The sequence below is a fragment of the Scheffersomyces coipomensis genome (genome assembly GCF_036884675.1).
Source record: "Scheffersomyces coipomensis strain NRRL Y-17651 chromosome Unknown DFJ63scaffold_1, whole genome shotgun sequence".
Lineage (NCBI taxonomy): Eukaryota > Fungi > Ascomycota > Pichiomycetes > Serinales > Debaryomycetaceae > Scheffersomyces > Scheffersomyces coipomensis.
In genome coordinates this window covers 1,727,477-1,746,535 of record NW_027042892.1, presented here as the reverse complement: position 1 = coordinate 1,746,535, position 19,059 = coordinate 1,727,477, and the positions used below count along the sequence as shown (strand labels likewise).

Below are 19,059 nucleotides of genomic sequence, written 5' to 3'. Positions count from 1 at the left end.
GAAGAGATGCGTGATAATTCCTAATGGGATTCTGATCTAACGTACTAATGATTCTACCATTCAATAATGATTGATGAAATTCAATCACATACTCAAGGTCTAATAGACTTCGAAGTTTCAGCATTGTTTGAATGATAAAGAAAAAGATTATTTATTTAACAAAATTTAAAGAAAAGTTGTTATTTTCTAGGACCTTTTGACTGTTGCAAACTGCGAAATTAAGCAGAAAAAAAATTATGTAATCTACAAATTTACTTCTTTTTTCATAAGCCATATTAGTCATATATAATAATTAAATTAGTAGATATCGGTAATTACATACTGGCTTCAATTTATTTCACATACAAAATTAATAAATTGAAATATTGATTCTGAGAAATTATTTGAATCCATAATTAATTCACCTTGTTTACCTTATCTAGATCTTAGTCGTCCGAAGAATCAATATCTCTGTAAACTTCATCTAGTAATTTGCCGACTTTTACTTTATCATTTGTCTTAGAATCATCGAAATCTTTATCCTCCGAAGAAATACTCGGGAATAGAGTTTGTAGCTTTGAAAATTTGCAAAATCCTAAAGCAATGAAATAAACCTTTGGATTAGTTTTATATTCACCACCAGCTTTAATTAAGATATCTTCGCCAGATATGTCACCAAGACTAACTCCACAAGCATGAATTCTTTTCAACACTTTCTCAACTGGATCATCCAACTGTACTTGATCAAGGATCCAAAATCTTGAGAGCTGTTTTCCATCTACATACTCCATCATTATATAGAACCCCCTTGCATTTATTTTTTCAAGATTTCTTGTGTAAATCTTTTCTATCTTAGTATTATCATTTGTTAAAGTTCCAACCTGATATATTCTGGGCACGAAATCTTGTCCCTGTAAAACCGCAAATGCGCAACATTCCTTAATGAATGATGCTATACAATCCCTTACGGTTTCAACATAATGAAATTTCAGACGCTTCATTGATCTTGAATATATCGGATCAAAAATCTTTATCATATATGTTTGTTCATTAACTCTAACTTTTAATAAGACCCCGTTACATCGAAATATATTGACGCCACCTAAAATCTTCTCTGCTTTATATTCCTCCAGGAGATTATATGATGTCAATGGGACCCATCTTGTTCCATAGAAACAACGGATTTGTTTAAGCATATCAAAATACTTAGCACTTATTCCTGACCTAGATTCTTCCCTAACTGAAAATGTTCCATACTCTAGACTATGTTCAAGACTCTCCAAATTGATTTTTAATTCCTTATAATACTTTTCGCAAATATTATTAATCGGTGCTTCATCTTCATTATAAAATTTGGTAACCGCATCTTTAATAGGTTTATGATTTATGGTATGAGCTGAATCTTGAATGCAATTTATGAATTCCAATATCAGTTTGACCTCATAAATCTGACATGGAAGATTCCAATATAAGTATTTACCATAGTGGTCCCATTTAACTTCAGTATCCTCGGTAATATCATATTTAATATAAAGAATCATCATGCCATCAGACAAAAAGCCAGAATAACTATTTAAAGCAACACATTGTCTAAATAATTGAGAATAAAGATTTACGAATAGCAATCTTGATTCCCACGAACTACCATTTTTAAAATTATCATAAATTTTCTGCAAGATCGGATTAACCTGAATAGGGATAGATCTCTCTGTATCAAGCTTAATTTGTGTACCGGGTTTAATACTATACTTAGTCTTATTTAGAATGTGAATGTAAGACTTGATATTCAGGCTCTTTTAAGAAACTATTAATGATGTCTAAAATATTCTTTTTAAATATTTTCAAATATATTGAATAGGTATTTTTATCGACCTTAGTTGTTAGGTTAAAACATGAGTCAAATTCATGATCACTGTTATTCTTGTGGAATTTCAATTCGATCATATTCAATTTAGAGACAGGATGAATCATATCATTAATGTTCAATTCAGGGGGAGGTTGGAAAAATCCTAAATGATCACTTAAATAATTTAATTTTGAATACATCCTATTTACCTTACCAACATTCTCATCAGATATGAAAGGTCTATTGACCATTTTGTTTTGTAATTTAAATCCTGAAGTGCCTTCAATACTATCAAAACTACTATCTAATTCACGTGGTTCATATTCAGATTCTTTAAACGGATAATTGTTTGAATCCAACGGTTGTAATAGTTTTTGAGGCAGTAAACAGAGACATATCATGTGTAGAAAAGCCAGACTAAAAGAAATCTCTATATAAGTATATCTATCTGGAAAAATTTTGAGATACAATTTTCTAAAACAATCTAAAAAACGACTGACAGTATCCTGTAATTCAAGAACGTTATATTCAAGTGGTTCAAATACATCAAATCTCATTAATCGATTCCACATAAGAACCTTTTTACGATCATTGATACTATGATCAGGATCCAAGATTTGATTAATCTTATCGATTACAATGATATCATCTTCATTAGGTTGGTGTAGTAAATTCAATAAGAATGGAATGGAAGAGTGATAATTCTTAATGGGATTCTGATCTAAAGTACTGATAATTCTCCCATTCTCTAAGGATTGATGGAATTCAACCACATAATCAAGCTCCAATAGACTTTGTAATTGATTCATTCTCTTAATGATGATAATGATGTAGATGATCTAAAGAGTATGTGTTAAAGATTCTAGTTTTTTGACTGTTGCAAATCGAGAATTTACACAGAAAAAAAGTATGGATTCTACAAATTTTGATTTTCAATGTAAAACACTAAATTCAATCAATTTGTTTAACTATATACGTAATCAGATCATTCTTTGTTTTGGTATGTAAGATCTTGTTCGTCGTCTGAATCACATAGAGGTTGTGGTTCATCAAGAAATTTTGTTTTATGCTTTAAATAATCGTCTTTCGAAGCATTGTTTGGGAATAAAAGCAGCTTACAACATCCACAATCAATGAAGTCAACCTTAGAATCATCTTTATTATTAATCAAGATATTTGATCCAAATATATCACCATGACTGATTCCACTTTGATGGATAGTTTTCAAAACTTTCCACAAGTACATAATTTCATCCCAGTGGAGTTTAAGCTTAAGCAATTCTTGTCGTTGTAGCAATCAATTTCAAAGCAGACAAAACCAATATTATTTTTTTGAACAGTGGTTTATTATATGATTTCCGCTAATCAAAATCGGATTTGAATTCATTCCACTATTGCAAGCTAGTTCATGGTCGAGTTTACCTTCACTCGGGGAAACCTCCAACCTTTTTAGTGTCCATCGTCTTTTTTGCATAAATCGGCCACTTTGGCATCATCCATTTCTATTGCATCCTTGAATCGATCATCCTTGGTACAAATATTTGGGAATAAAGTTTGAATATTTGAAAATTTGCAACATCCAAAATCAATGAAATAAACCCTCTTATATTGACACCTATAGTTAACTAAGATATTTTTACCAGTTATATCACCATGACTAATTCCATAATCATGAACCCTTTTCAATACTTTCCCCACTTGAGCTAGTGCATCTTCCGGACGCCAAATTCCAGAGAGCTGTCTTGCATCTATATATTCCATAATTATATAAAATCCCTTTAGATTTATTCTAGGATCTTCAGGCAGTATCTTTCTGGACATTGAATTTTTATCACTTGTCAAAGTTCCAACTTGAAGTATTTTGGGTGTGAAATCCAGATTTTCTAATATGGCATATGCACAACATTCCTTAATGAATGATGTTGTACAATCCCTCATAGTTTCAGTGAAATGAAAATGTTGACGCTTGATTGATTTTGAATATATTGGATCAAATATCTTTATCGCATATGTTTTTCCAAAAGATTTAACTTTTAATACAACTGCATTATACTGAAATTTCTTACATCCTCCTAAAACACATTCTATTTGAACTATTTTCAAAAGATGTTCCAATGCCATTGGCTTCCATCTAGGTCCATAGAAACAATGAATTTGATTAAGTATATCAAAATATTTTGAACTTATTCCTGAATTAGACCCCATCTCAAAAGATGTACCATCTTGTAGGCTATGTTCAAGATTCTCCAATGTGATCTGTAAATCACTATAATATTTTTCACAAATCCGATGAAGTGGATATCTGACTTCACTATAAAATTTGGTAACCACTTCCCTAATAGGTTTAGTATTCATAGTATGGGCTGAATCTTGAATGCAATCGATGAATTCCATGATCAGATTGACTTCATAAATCTGACAAGGTAAATTCCAATATAAATATCTTCCAACATTATCCCACTTCACTTCTTCATCTTCATTAACAACATATTTAATATAAAGAATCATCATTCCATCTGAAAGGAATCCTGAGTAGTTATCATGGGATATACATCCTCTAAATAATTGAGAATAAAGGTTTATGAAAGGCAACCTTGATTCCCAAGAATTACCATTTTTAAAATTCTCATACATTAGCTGTAAGATTGGACTAATTTGAATAGGAATAGATCTAGTTGGATTAATTCTAATATGACTGTCTGAGTAAATACGAAATTGTTTCTTGCCTAATGTAAAGTTTTCTGGATATTCTTCAATGGTTTTATATCCAAAAGTGTTCATACTACCCTCAATAGAATTTAAGATATTGTAATAAAATATACTATTATGGGCCCAGTGGTCATTTTTAGGTTCTTGTGTTTCTAATTGATAAAATCCGTTGACTATATGATCATATTGATTCTTATCGAATTTGAATTCAATCATATTCAATTCAGAAGTTGAATGAATCATATCATTGATATTTAAATCAGGAGGTGGTTGGAAAAATCCTATAAAATTACTTAATTTATTTAATTTTCGAGGTTCCTCCTCATCTTCAGGGTCATAATCTCTTTCATCATATCTAAGTGGTCTGTGGATTGTTTTATTTGGTAATTTGATGCCTGATAAACCCTCAATACTATTGTAACTACTATTATCCAATTCACCATTTGGGTCTTCGGAATCTACAAATGGATATTTGATTGGATCTGATGGTTGTAATAATTTCTGAGGCATTAAACAAAGAAAAATCATTTGTTTGAAAGCTTTACTAGTATTATTAGCAGCCATATTAATGTTTCCTGTATCTCCAAAATTAAATTTATCACAATAATCTGAAAAGGTTTTGATAGAAAGTTTTAATTCGATGGCATTATATTCAACAGGTTCAAATACATCAAATCTCATGAATCGATTCCACATAAGCACAACCTTTTTACGATCATTGATGATCTTATCAGGATCCAAGATTTGATTAATCTTATCAATTGCAATGACTTCTTCTTCATTAGGTTGGTGTAGTAAATTTTTTAAGAAAGGAAGTGAAGCGAGATAATTCTTAATGGGATTCCGATCTAAAGTACTGATGATGCGGCCGTTCTCTAAGGATTGGTAAAATTCAATCAAATATTCAAGGTCTAATAGACTTTGAAGTTTCAGCATTTTTTGATTGATGTTGAAGAAGAGTATTTAATAAAATTTAAAAGAAAAGTTGTTATTTTCTAGGACCTTTAGACTGTTGCAAACTGCGAAATTAAGCAGAAAAAAAATTATGTAATCTACAAATTTATATAAAAAAAATTCTAAGTAGATTATATTTCACTATCATTGTCTATAAATAACATTTTCATTCTCTAGAATTCATTTAGTCTAGAAAATCTACGTCCTTTTTTATCATCCCCTTGATCTAAATTGAATATGTTTGCTACTCTTGCATCATCCCTATCTGTTGAATCTTTGAAACTATCATCCTTCGTACAAATATTTGGGAAGAGAGTTTGCAACTTTGAAAATTTACAAAATCCAAAATCTATGAAACAAACTTTTGAATCATTATATTTACCCAGGTTCTTAATTAATATATTTTGATTGAATATATCACCATGACTGATACCACAATCATGAACCCTCTTCAAGCCTGTATTAATTGCTTGTAAACACAATTTCTTTTCCCTGTAATCACAAATATCGGATAGATATTTGGATTCTATATACTCCATAATAATATAGAATCCGTTTAAATTTATATTTTCAGGTTCTTCAGCAAGAATATCATTCGTTCTTTCAATTTTATCACTTATCAAGGTTCCAATTTGCATTACGTTCGGTACAAAGTCCTGATGTTGTAATACGGCATATGCACAGCATTCCTTAATGAATGATGTTGTACAATCCCTTATCGTTTCAGCATATTGAAAGTTCTGTCGTATAATTGATAATGTATAAATGGGATCATAAATCTTCACCACATAAGTTTTATCCATAAGTCTAACTTTTAAGACAACTCCATTATTTTTAAATATTTGATTCCCTCCCAAAACACATTCAATTGAATATTTATTTAAAAAATGATTTAATGACATTGGCACCCATCTCTCCCCAAAGAAGGAATGAATTTGTTTAAGTACATTAAAATACTTTTCACTTATTCCTGTAGTAGTCGCTTCCATTGTTGAAGGTGTATCACTGTTTAATTTACATTCAAGATGCTCCAATGTGGTTTGTAATTTAGTATAATAAGTTTCACAAATTCGAAAATATGGAGGTTTGATTTCACTATAAAACTTGGCGACCACTTCTCTGATAGGCTTTTCATTCATACTATGAGCAGAATCATGAATGCAATTCATAAATTCCAATATCAGTTTAACTTCATAAATTTTACAAGGAAGGTTCCAATATAAGAATCTTCCATAATGATTCCACTTCATTGGAGCCTCATCATTAAGTTCATATTTAATATAAAGTATCATCAAACCATCAGTCAAAAATCCAGAATAACTATTAAAGGCAATACACGCCCTAAACAATCTAGAATAAGCGTTTAAGAATGGCAATTTTGAGTCCCATGAACTTCCATTCTTGAAATTCTCAAACATATAGTCTAAGCAAGAATGAACTTGAATAGGAATAGATCGGGTCCAGTCAATAACAATTTCTGCATCGGCTTTAATATAAAATTTGAAAGTGCCTAGTTTAAATTTGCTTGAATTTCTCTGCCAGATTTTATATCCAAAGTTTTCCATACTTCGATTAATGATCTGTAAGATATTGTGGTATAATGTATTTCTATTCATGCAATGCTTGTTTGAATTGAGTTCGAATTGTAAACAAAAAGAATAGTGCCATATGTGATCATATTTATTCTTATGGAATTTCAATTCAATCATATTCAATTCAGAAGTTGAATGAATCATATCATTAATATTTGATTCAGGTGGAGGTTGGAAAAATCCTATAAAATCACTTAATTGTTTTGAAGTTAGATAATCACCTGTTTGGAAATCTCTTTCGTCGGATCGAACAGGTCTAATAATGGTCTTATTAGGAAAATAGAACCCAGATGAACCTTCAATGCTGTTATAACTGCCATTATCCAATTCTTCAGGTGCATCTTCATACTCTTCAACTGGATATATGATTGGATCTAATGGTTGAACTAATTTCTGAGGCATTAAACAAAAATAAATCAGGTGGGAAAATCCTTGTCTAATATCAAATTCAGGAGAGATAAATGCATCAAAAGGAAATATTTTGTAAAACAATTTATTAAAATAATTTAAAAAATTTGTAATGGTAAGATTTAATTCAACAGCATTATATTCAATAAGTTCAAATACATCAAATCTCATGAATCGATTCCACATAAGCACAACCTTTTTACGATCATTGATGATCTTATCAGGATCCAAGATTTGATTAATCTTATCGATTGCAATGACTTCTTCTTCATTAGGTTGGTGTAGTAAATTTATTAAGAATGGAAGTGAAGCGTGATAATTCCTAATGGGATTCTGATCTAAAATGCTGATAATTCTCCCATTTATTAACGATTGATGGAATTCAAGCACATATTCAAGGTCTAATAGACTTTGAAGTTTCAGCATTGGTTTTAGTGATGTTGAAGAAGATGATTTAAAAAAGGTATTTTTACAATCGCTTTTCACTGTTGCAAAATTGTGAAATTAGCAGAAAAAAAATTATTGTTTCCTTTTCTCAATCTATATCAATAAAAAATATATTCTGTTTTACAATAAGTAAGAAATGCAAATCTTTCAATAAAAAATCATAAGATTCATATCCACTAAATCATGATTTAGGGTTACCTAAAAGTTGTGGACTATAGGTTGAAATATTTAAGATTTAGTTTACTATGTAAAGTATGTATCTACCGATATTATCAAAATTACGATGGGAGAAGATAAATTAAACTTATATTTAGTTAAATTATCTATAAATAGTTACATAATGATATATGGAAATGATGTGGTAATAATGCATGTTGATAGAATATATGGTCGTAGATATCGTGATTAGTATTGTAGATTGAATTTTGTCGTTATAGCTTTAGATGCTGATGATTTGGTTGTAGTTGTACTTGATATGGCTGTAGTTAAAGTAGTTACTCAATCAACTTCGTTGATCTCGTTAAAGTCTCCTTCTCATTTTCAACTTATTCGAATAAACCGTTAATATCTTTCTAATATATATTGGATCCTTATTAATCTTTTCCCAATTCAATTGAATTTGTAATAATAATTCTCCATTATTACTAACTTTATTAATTGAATTCATAATCCATTGAATTTTCAATTGATGATTTGGAGATTCTCTAAAGATGAAATAATAAATCTTACATAGATCATCAAGATCAATTAAGAATTGTAAAGTATTAGTTAGATTCAATGTTAATGAATTTTCTAAATTTAATAAATAAAATCCAGTGATTTTAGTTTCGAAATATTGTTTTAAATTTTCAAAATTCTTACAGATTAAAAGGGATGAAGATAGTATGGAATGATATTTAGGATGAATTGATTGAAGTAATTTTTGATTTAAGAATTGACTAGTTTGAGGATTAGCTACACAGAGGGATTCAATTTGATTATAATGAATGAGATAATCTTCATTATTCATATCGTTATTTCGAGGAAGTAATTCAAGATTGAAATAAGGGAGGAATTGAGGAAATTCTTGGAGAAGACATTGAATGTTGTTATACCAATGTAAGTAACTGATTTCATCATTTAACATTACGGTTATGTCAAATGATTTATTATGTTTTACATGATCATTTTCTGATATATTAGTAGTTGAAGTTCGAGGTATATATTTTTTATGATGAGTTGAACAAGTATCAGAGTCAAGTTGAGAATCTAGTTGGGAGCTAAATTGAGGTGAGAACATGATATGAGTGTGTTATGAATAAACAGGAATAGTTTGTTGTTGTTGAATAAATGAATAAATGAATAATTGGGTGGATGAGTTAAACTTTTGAGGATAAAGTGAAAGATTAACTCTATATATATATATAGTGTGTACTATGTACTATATGATAATAGAGAAAGGGTAATGTTACTATAAAATGGGATAGAAGATATTTTCTAGTGGATAAATAATAACATCAGATTTAGCTAATAGTAATGGTAAATCTTATGATTATGTCAATCCTTAATTATTTAATCATCTTGTGTGTTAATCATCTCCTTTAACATCATCATCCATCATTATCCCCATATGGAAATGGAGTGCAGAACTCATAGTTAATTCTTAACTATTGAGCCCAGCTCACTTTAAACTTTAGACCTCATGGCTTAAAAGGGAAATGATCATTAAAAAAAAAAAGAAATTTAAAATAAAAAAACAATCACCTGACAACAACATCCACACATCTACATCCATACATCCAGTACTGTATATAACTCATCATCAAATTAACCGTAAAGCAATTCACAGCAAGACCCACACAGTTTTAACCAACTAATTAATTAATTAATTAATTAGGCTAAGAAAAATATCAATTAAATTGATCTAATTATGTAACCATTCAATTTATGAATTGGACGAACGAAGTTATATATACCAATTTCATCTTGACTATTCATCCTTACATCAATAGTTTATATTAATTATAACTACTCAGATCTGATAATACGGCTTAAGTTCGTTTATAAAATTCCAATTCCCGTCCGATCTCCGCCCTTTTGCCGTTTCTTTCACGTGCAACCTTTTTAAACGATTCAATTAACTCTAATTGCCCCAACATATTATATCAATTCCCATATCCATCCCATATTCATCAATTGATATCTATCTATACCTACCATCACCAATACAACTAACTACCACCTACCACCTACCACCTACCATGTCTGATCCAAGTCAACGTATCATCTCTCATATGAATGCTGATCATCAATTAGCTTTAATTGATTATATTGTCGTCTATGGTGGAGCTGAAATTGGTTTATTCCAAGAATCATCAGTTAAATTAGTTAAACTTGATGAAAAATCATTCACTATTGAATATAGTTTAAACACGGGAGAAATCGTTCAATATTCTCTTGATTGGAATGATGCTTCTGAACTGCAACATTTAAAAGTTGAAAGTTTTAAAGATATTAAAGATAAATTAATCTCTATGGCAAAATATGCTGCTGCTAAACAAGGTTATTCTGCTCATAGAATTACAAAAATCTTATTACCTGATAATATCTTTGGTTATGGAATGTATGTTACTGTGATTACTTTATTCCTTAATACTGTTGATCCAAATTTAATTCCAAAATATTTAGGTAATGATTTCATTTATGGACAAATTGTGAAATATATTCCAACCTTTGTAAAGAAGAATATCCCATTTATATTTTATTTAGTTACTTTGATTCACGTGTTTGAAGTTATGTTTGTCTTGGTACCAAAATTGAAAAAATATAGAGTTTCAACCGTTCAATCCTTTGGTTGGATCGTGATGAATATGTTTGAAGGGTTTAATGTGTATTTTAGATTTAATACTTTAACCAAGGATTAAATATACCTATAGTCTACTTTATATATATATATGTGACTTTTTATTAATGTACATTTCTATCTAATGTTTATGCTTTTTACTTTGACCATTATCATCAATATGATTTCGTTTGTTGGAAGTTTCCTCCTCCTCCTCCTCCTCCTCATCATCCTCCTCCCCATCCTCCTCTTCATCCTCCCCACTCAAGTCCAACTCTTCACCTTCAGAACTATCCTCTTCATCTTCTTCATCCTCATCATCATCATCATCATCACCATTAGGTAACGCCAATATATAATATTTCAATGCATTCAAATAAAGATCATCAACAATCAATCTCGTCAAATCTTCTCCATTCTTAAACTCTTTCCCTGGTTTCTCCCCTGTCCATCCAAACCATGCAAAAAATGATTTCATTCCTAATCTATAATTCTTCTTATCCCCACTACTCCAATTTTTATTCCCTTTATTAGATGATTTAATTAATTTAGGATTTATCTTATTCAATTCTTTAGGCCATTCCACATCCACTGACTTTGATATTAATCTCTCCTCTCCATCTTGGATTATGGTTTGGAAATGTTTCGTCACCTTCTGTTGAGGTATAAGATCATCATCATCCCCACCATTGAAAGTTATAGTAATAGAGAAATCTTTATAGGTATCAGTTGAAATCAAAGGATATTCAATATAAATATCCTCAATGAATTCCAAATATTTCAAATCATCAATACTGATATAATCGGCAAAATCATCATTTTCAGCCAATACGATATACCAAAATTTAGGAATGGAAGATAAGATGATTTGACGTTTAGCATATATAGTTTGAGTTTGTTTGATTCGATATATTTCAATATCCTTTTCAATGGAACTCATTTCTTTCTCCCATGTTGCTAATTGATCCAAACTTTGTTGAAGTGATTGCGATTGTGATTGGTCTTCCTGTGACATCCTTGTACTACTTGAATCACCCTTAATTGTCCCTATGGTATGCTGATTTTACACCATTCAAATTATGAAATTTTGGTGATGGTCTGTCTAGTCTGTCACATTTTTTTTCTTGATGTCTGTTTGTTTTGGTTCTGGGCAGGTGAGTGAATGCGGGTCAAATCTATACGCTGATAATAATTCTCTTCTCTTTTAACAGTTCCTTTCAACACCAATATACCTTATGAATAGTTAAGAGGATCTATGTCCCATCATCATCCCAATATGCTTAAGGAAAATGATATCATTTCAAAAGCATTACTCACCATTGAAAAATTTAAAGGAAATATCACCAATTTTAAAGCCTCGATACTTGATAATGAATATACTTCCTTGAATTATCCAAAATACTTTTCAAGAACTTTGATTTGGAAATGTTGTTTGATAACTGATAGTCTATCCATTCATCAATGGTTAACGAAATTACATGATTCCAGGATTATTTATCATCAATTAGTTAAAAGACCTGATATGACTATTCCTTGGTGGGCTTTGGATCCAGAATCTTCATTCTATCAAGATAAAGAAAGTATTCATCTATCAAGAAAGGCAAGTTTAAATAAAGACAGTAGAAATCCTCGTTCATCCTCCACCACAACTAGTATCAATAAGATATCCCTCACAAGAATAACCAATATTGATGATCCATTACGAAGTCCAACACTTTCACCCATAACATCAGCATCGATAAGGACAAGGTCTCCCACTCCATCTACTCCTCATGAAACTACAGAAGAAGATATTGAATTGTTGGAAATCATCGTATTGGATATCGATCGATTATTCCCCGGTGAATCCTTCTATCAATCCTCAACTTCAATCATTCATAAAAAACATTTGATTGAAGTATTGTATGTATGGTCGAAATGTAATCCTCAAGTTGGGTATAAACAAGGGATTCATGAAATTTTGGGATTGTTTTATATGAATTTATATCATGAATCCATCGATATACCGAAAACCAATACTATTTCCAGTGATGATTTAAAAATATTAAATCTTTATGATAAACATTATTTAAATCATGATTTATTTACTATTTTTAATAAATATATCTTAGCCACCGGGATCATATCGAAATTTTATGAAAGTGAAGAAACATTATGGAAATCAATCGAATCATTCAATATCAATCTTATGAAAGTTGATCAATTCATTCATTACAGTTTATTAAATAAATTAAAATTAGAATCTCAATTATGGATCATTCGATATTTTCGATTAATCTTATTACGAGAATTAGGCAATGATTTAGAAACCACATCTTTACTTTGGGATAAATTAATCGCAACTCCCCAAATTCATGTTTATGGAGGTATACCTGATTTAATATCATTTATGATAATTCAATTACTTATTCAATTAAAATCAAATTTAATCACTTGCGATTTTAGTGAAAGTCTTTCTTTATTATTACATTATCCCATTCAATCTCAATTAATGAATGAATCCACTCGTCATGATTTTATCGGGAATTTAATCAAAGATGCTTTGAAATTATATGAAAAGAGAGGTAATGATTTGAAATTATATGAATATGGTTTAAAATTAAATACCACTTATAATCCAAATTTAAGAATCACCATGAGTTATACCGGTAGCGCTCGAAATAGTGGAGAAATCTCATCGCCTTCATCCAGTAGAAATCCTTCACGAAGTCCTACACCCCAATTACCTCCATCCACCACTAATAGTACTGATTCTAGTAATGGCACTAATTCTGATCCAAAACTTGAACATTTGAAATTCGACAAGCTTAGATTGGAAATGAGATTGAAGAAGAAAGCTCAACTGATGTTAAGACCATAGATATGGACTCTGGAGACTTATATAGTAGTATATACACCAACCCTTTTGCATTCTATATAATATACTTATTTATTGCTAAAATTATTTTGTTCCACTGCGATTTTGTAAACACTTTTTTTTTTCACTGAAAAACCATCAACATCAACCATCAACCATCAACCATCAATCTATACACTAGAATTAAAGAACACACAACAATATGGGTAAGAGAAAGTCATCGGCCAAGCCACAGAAGAAGATCAAACAAGTGTTGGACACCACCTTCACCTGTCTCTTTTGTAATCATGAAAAATCAGTCATTTGTACCTTGGATAAAAAGAATTCATTAGGGGAATTACATTGTAAAGTATGTGGACAATCCTTTCAAACCACGATAAATTCCTTATCTCAACCAGTTGATATTTATTCAGATTGGATTGATGCTTGTGAGGATTTAGCTGAAGAAGCTGGAGGTGATGATGATGGTCAAGAGTATAGTGATGATGATGATGATGATGTGAATGATTCTCATAGACCTCAAACTGGTGGAGATGGAAGTGATGAAGAAGAAGAAGATGAAGATTTTGAATAGATGGTTCTTATGTTTCAAATCTACTGGTTGGGTTGGGTTAAGTTAAGTTAGGTTCTTCTTCTTCTTGTATTCTTTCTTTTTTAAAAAAATGCCATGGCATAGCATAGCAGCATAATATAGCACGTTATAAACATAAATCTTCTTGTAATATACAAAAACCTTCACTACGCTACGCTGCACTACACTTGCAAAAAGGACAATTGTCATAAAAAATGTATTAAATGTGAATAGAAATTAATAAAATCTAAATTAAATGTAATATAAATGAATTGAAACAAAATGGGGATGGGGGGCATAAGAGAATAGATTTATTTTATTCCATTTTATAAGTTGAGATATTACTCAATACTTTATCATAAGCTTCATTAAGATTCTCACCTCTACCAACTTGATCTTCTAAGGGGTGAGGGGATTCTAAAGTAGAACTGTCAGGTACAAGTTTAGTTGATTCATTATCATCAGAAAGTACTTTAGAAAGATCTTCTTCACCATCATCATCTCCATCACCATTTGAATTGGTAACACTGGCTAATTTTGATAATCGTTCTTTAATCTCTTCAATACTGAAGATTTCTTCCTTTTGAAATTGTTTATTGAAATCTTTTCCTTGATTATTAAACACTTTCTCTAATGAGATTCCTTGTTCTTTTAATCTACCTAAATATCCAATAATCTTATCAAGATCAGTAAATTCAATCGATTTCAATTTCTTTCTCATATCTTCTCCCGACATATCATCCAATGAATTACTATGAATATGATGGAAATCATGTAATTTACTTAATTTCAATACTGATCCTTCTTGACGATCTAAATTATTAAGATTTGTTCTTGAAGTTGATCTCGACATCGATAATGGTGATGCACTAGGTCTAATATCTTGAGATTGAGGTACAGCAAGAGTATTTTGATCATCATTGAACTCAGATGTGATCTTAGTTAATTTCTTTTCATCTTCAGCCCCTGATATAAACAGAGCAGGTGTATTCTTATCGGTTTCAATTAATGATGGATCAATCAATTGTAATCCTTTTTCAATCGATGAATCAATGAATATAAATCTGATTAATGTTTCTTTACCATCTAAATCTAATTCATTTTTCAATTGAAGTTTTAATAATTCATCAATGGTATTTCTTAATTCCCGACGAATATTTTGAGCTCGAAGAATGAATTTCGATATTTCAGGTGATTTTAAATCAATTTGGGATTTGGCTTTGGCTAATAAAATATGATTCAATTGTTCAGCTAATGATTCTGATTTAACTTCATCTGAAATAGTAGTAGTGTCACTTAATGAAAGTTCACTCTTCTTATTAGCATATAACAACCTTTCCATATTTCTCATTGTATATAACCCAATTCTTTCTTTAAATAAATCAGGGAAATTCTCAAGATCACAATCTAATGTAATTAAAGTTTTAGAATTCTTTAACCCATTAATTAAAGCAGATGCAGATGAAACATCAATATGGTTTCCTAATAAGGAAAGATATCCTAAATTCTTACAAAAGGGAATAACTTTAGCAATTGACATTAATGAAGAATTACTAAAATTATTATTTTCAAGATGTAATCGAATTAATTTTGGCATGAGAGGAAATTTCGACGTGAAATATAATGCAATGGCTGATTCACTTAATCCTAAATCACGAGTTGCTGAATTCTCACTTGAACTTGATGAATCAGTAGTAGTAGCATCAGAATCAATTGAATCTGATTTTTCCACACTAATATCAGGGTTAATAATAGTAAAACTGGTATTATTAGTATTAGGTTTGGAGAATGTTCCAAATAATCGTTGATTATTGGAAAAATCAAGATATTTCAAATTTGGTAATCTCATAAAGATAGTTTCAAATACTTCTTTAAATTGTTCACTGAATGTAATATTAGTAGAATTCAAACTAACAAACCCAATTGATGATTTAGAAATCACATCATCAAAATTCTTGGTTAATCGTTTATAATCTAATAAAATCTTGGTGAATTGGGATGACAGGAAATCATTATACCCTAAATCAATACCTCTAGCAAAATCTTGAAATAACCAAGTATCAACAATGATTTTAAAATGTTTAGGAGTTAATTGATTATAAGCTAATCCTAATCTATTAGTATTTTTCAGTACTGCCAATTTCATTAATTTATCAAATACTTCTAAATCAGTAATACAACATCCTGTTAAAATTAATTCTTCAATTCCACCTCTTGCCACTAAAGTTGCCACAAATAAAGACCAATCCATATCAGATCGATTCTCACGATTACATGACATGCGTTTGACTTCTTCTTCATATTTCTTATTATCAAGTTTCTTCTTTCTTTTCTTTAATACATTGACGGATAATGCTGGACATTGAGTGATATCTAATCTATTCAAAACTGTATTTCTGGATAAGAACCAACATAATAAGGCCCAACCTTCACGATCAATAGGAGTATTTCTTAAACTAATTTTTTCTAATTGTTTCTTAGCACTCATGGCTGATAATAAAATCTTCAATTGATCAATTGATAAACTTACTCCATCTAGAGATACACAAATAATAGGAGCAATTCTAATAAAATCAGCAAAGGTTTGAATTTCAACCATGGTAGGAGTTGGGTTTCTTAATTGTAATACTGGTAATGGAGCCATGGACCCCTTAGGGATTTGTTTCACTATAGCTGGAATCGGTAAGATTTCACGTAAATGACAACATCTGGTATACATCAAGTCTAAAGCCATCTTTTTAACGGGAACATCATAAGAATGTCTTTGATGAGTAATCATTGGTTTTTCAACTCCCAATGATCTAGCATGTTTATCAATTGCAGTATCTTCTTCACCATTACTATCTCTAACCGAAGTAGTAGTTGCTAAATCAACACTTGACATTGAATCTTCTGGTTTTTTGATTAATCCTAATGCACCAGTACCACCTACAACTATACCACCACCTTGACCTAATTGAGATTTTTCCATGGCGATACGATCTTCATCTGATAATTGATGGATTTTAATAGTCCCATTCCCTAATACTTCTACATTTCCCTTTCTTGGATTTCGAGATGGGATTTGTTGAGGTGGATCGATAAGAAATGTAGATGAATGGAAAGCAACTCTTTTAAGTGGTTTTAAATCTTTGAAATTTGGATCTAATTCAAGACTTGAAGAAGGTGGAGGTGATGAAACGGTACTTACTAAAGAAATAGTTGATTCTGAATTTCTTCTCTGAGTACTAGATGCATTAAGACTTGGAGATGAAGTTATACTTTTTCTTCTAAATAATGATGATAACTTAGCTGAAGTTGATTCTACTGGGGCTTCTGGTTTAGATGAATTTGGACAATAATTACTTTGAACATCATCATAATTTATTAATACACTTGGTAAGGTAGATGCAGAAGGTTGATTTAATATGTTATTATTATGAGATTGTCCTGAGTTAGTTGAAACCGCAGATGAACGTCTTGAAGAAACTGAACTTCTTCGTATATCCTTTTGTTGATAAAATTTAATGTATTCGTCTAATCTTGGATCACTATCACTAGCTGGACTTGAAGTAGTTCTTGTTAATTTATAATGATCAATGTTATTATCATGATTATTTTCAGTATGAGTAGGTGTTGGAGCATAGGTGGTAGTGGTGGTAGCAGTAGAGTTTGATAATGAAACAGGTGCAGATTGAGGGGCGGGTTTTTTAACATCATTATTATTCATAGCATAATTTGATTTAAAAACGGGAGGAATGGTATTTACAGATGCTAATTTGGGAGAAGAAGGAGGACTTAAAGCTCGAGATGATGATGATGATGAATGACCTAATCTTCCTTTTAACTTTGAAAATAAACCACTTGAAGGTGGTGAATTTGATGGAGCACCAGTTAAACTTGAAACACTTAATCTACTTTTTCTGATCATTTGAGGTGGAGAACTAGTAGGTGAAGAAGCTGATTCGATGTTTTCTTCTTGAATAGGAGCAATGGAAGGTTTTGTTTTACTTGAGTTATGATCATTTGTATTGGAGATACCCGCAGTTAGATGAGAACTAACAGGAGATATAGATGAATTTGAAATTTGTTTTCTAACAGGAGATCCCTCATTGTTATTGATATTATTATTTTTACTATGATTGCCAGTGTCATTAAGTTTTAATTTACTATCATCATTATCAATCACATCTGCAGGTGATAATTTAGGACTTGAAGTTGATATGGAAGAATCTCTTAGAAACCAATCCACATCTGTATTGGCAACACCTTTTAAATAGGCAGTCTTTTTAGTCTCTATAATATCTCTTATTTTCTCTAGATTAAATCTAGACCCGGGATTGGTACTACTTCCACCACTACTTCCATTTTCAGAAGCAGGTTCAATGTTTTCAGAAGTTGACATTGATTAGAAGGGGGATGGTACTTGATGGGGTTGATAAAAAAGTTATTGATTAGTTTTATAAGGGGGAGGGGTGGGGGATGAGAATGAGAATGAGATTATATGGGGAAAGAAAATGAGGTGAGATTGATAACACTGATGATTCAAAGTCTCAACAGTCAATCAACACACTAACAGTCCTAACGGTGTGGATGGGATAGGTGGATGAAGTATGCTAAACGAGATCAACTGATGATACGATACAATCAATTAGATGAATCGTGTTCAGATGGGTTAAGTGCTGTCTGTTGCCAAAATCAAAATACTGAAAATAAAAAAAAATTAAAGTGTAGAGATTTAAAGGTTTATTTCGTCTTTTCTTTTTTTGTCTGTCTGTCTGTTTTTTTATAAAAATGTCTGACTGAATTTTTGACTGACTTAAAAAAAGTTGACTTCAATCAGACAGACAGACAGACAGACAGACACAAAAACAATTTAAAACCCATAGTTAATTT

The 19,059-nt window shown here is 30.6% G+C and overlaps 8 protein-coding genes across 8 annotated transcripts; 3 read left to right on the top strand and 5 right to left on the bottom strand. All coding sequences in view use genetic code 12, as the record gives it.

The window, feature by feature from the left end:
- Positions 1 to 425: 425 nt before the first annotated feature.
- Positions 426 to 5,470, bottom strand: DFJ63DRAFT_333095 (uncharacterized protein; the record flags this gene model as incomplete). Its single annotated transcript, XM_064907796.1, has 5 exons — positions 426 to 1,649; positions 1,759 to 2,156; positions 2,319 to 2,637; positions 2,970 to 3,095; positions 3,311 to 5,470. 5 exons carry the CDS (start codon positions 5,468 to 5,470, stop codon positions 426 to 428), a joined length of 4,227 nt encoding a protein of 1,408 aa, XP_064764953.1.
- Positions 5,471 to 5,565: 95 nt separating this feature from the next.
- On the bottom strand, positions 5,566 to 8,184 carry DFJ63DRAFT_27569 (uncharacterized protein). Its single transcript, XM_064904597.1, has one exon. The coding sequence runs from the start codon at positions 7,912 to 7,914 to the stop codon at positions 5,662 to 5,664; it is 2,253 nt and encodes a 750-aa protein (XP_064764952.1). The 5' UTR covers positions 7,915 to 8,184; the 3' UTR covers positions 5,566 to 5,661.
- Positions 8,185 to 9,423, bottom strand: DFJ63DRAFT_27568 (uncharacterized protein). The gene has a single exon (XM_064904596.1). It carries the CDS (start codon positions 9,212 to 9,214, stop codon positions 8,456 to 8,458), a length of 759 nt encoding a protein of 252 aa, XP_064764951.1. The 5' UTR covers positions 9,215 to 9,423; the 3' UTR covers positions 8,185 to 8,455.
- A 560-nt stretch (positions 9,424 to 9,983) lies between these two features.
- Positions 9,984 to 11,039, top strand: DFJ63DRAFT_27951 (uncharacterized protein). The gene has a single exon (XM_064904615.1). It carries the CDS (start codon positions 10,176 to 10,178, stop codon positions 10,836 to 10,838), a length of 663 nt encoding a protein of 220 aa, XP_064764950.1. The 5' UTR covers positions 9,984 to 10,175; the 3' UTR covers positions 10,839 to 11,039.
- On the bottom strand, positions 10,869 to 11,891 carry DFJ63DRAFT_27565 (uncharacterized protein). The gene has a single exon (XM_064904595.1). The coding sequence runs from the start codon at positions 11,769 to 11,771 to the stop codon at positions 10,899 to 10,901; it is 873 nt and encodes a 290-aa protein (XP_064764949.1). The 5' UTR covers positions 11,772 to 11,891; the 3' UTR covers positions 10,869 to 10,898.
- Positions 11,892 to 12,032: 141 nt separating this feature from the next.
- Positions 12,033 to 13,616, top strand: DFJ63DRAFT_333090 (uncharacterized protein; the record flags this gene model as incomplete). Its single annotated transcript, XM_064907795.1, has 1 exon — positions 12,033 to 13,616. One exon carries the CDS (start codon positions 12,033 to 12,035, stop codon positions 13,614 to 13,616), a length of 1,584 nt encoding a protein of 527 aa, XP_064764948.1.
- Positions 13,617 to 13,716: 100 nt separating this feature from the next.
- DFJ63DRAFT_27697 (uncharacterized protein) lies at positions 13,717 to 14,344 on the top strand. Its single transcript, XM_064904602.1, has one exon. The coding sequence runs from the start codon at positions 13,816 to 13,818 to the stop codon at positions 14,185 to 14,187; it is 372 nt and encodes a 123-aa protein (XP_064764947.1). The 5' UTR covers positions 13,717 to 13,815; the 3' UTR covers positions 14,188 to 14,344.
- A 156-nt stretch (positions 14,345 to 14,500) lies between these two features.
- MHP1 (Mhp1p) lies at positions 14,501 to 19,046 on the bottom strand (the record flags this gene model as incomplete). Its single annotated transcript, XM_064905451.1, has 3 exons — positions 17,428 to 19,046; positions 14,752 to 17,328; positions 14,501 to 14,574 (listed from the first exon to the last, which is right to left on the bottom strand). The coding sequence occupies exons 1-3, from the start codon at positions 18,566 to 18,568 to the stop codon at positions 14,501 to 14,503; spliced, it is 3,792 nt and encodes a 1,263-aa protein (XP_064764946.1). The 5' UTR covers positions 18,569 to 19,046.
- Positions 19,047 to 19,059: the final 13 nt, after the last annotated feature.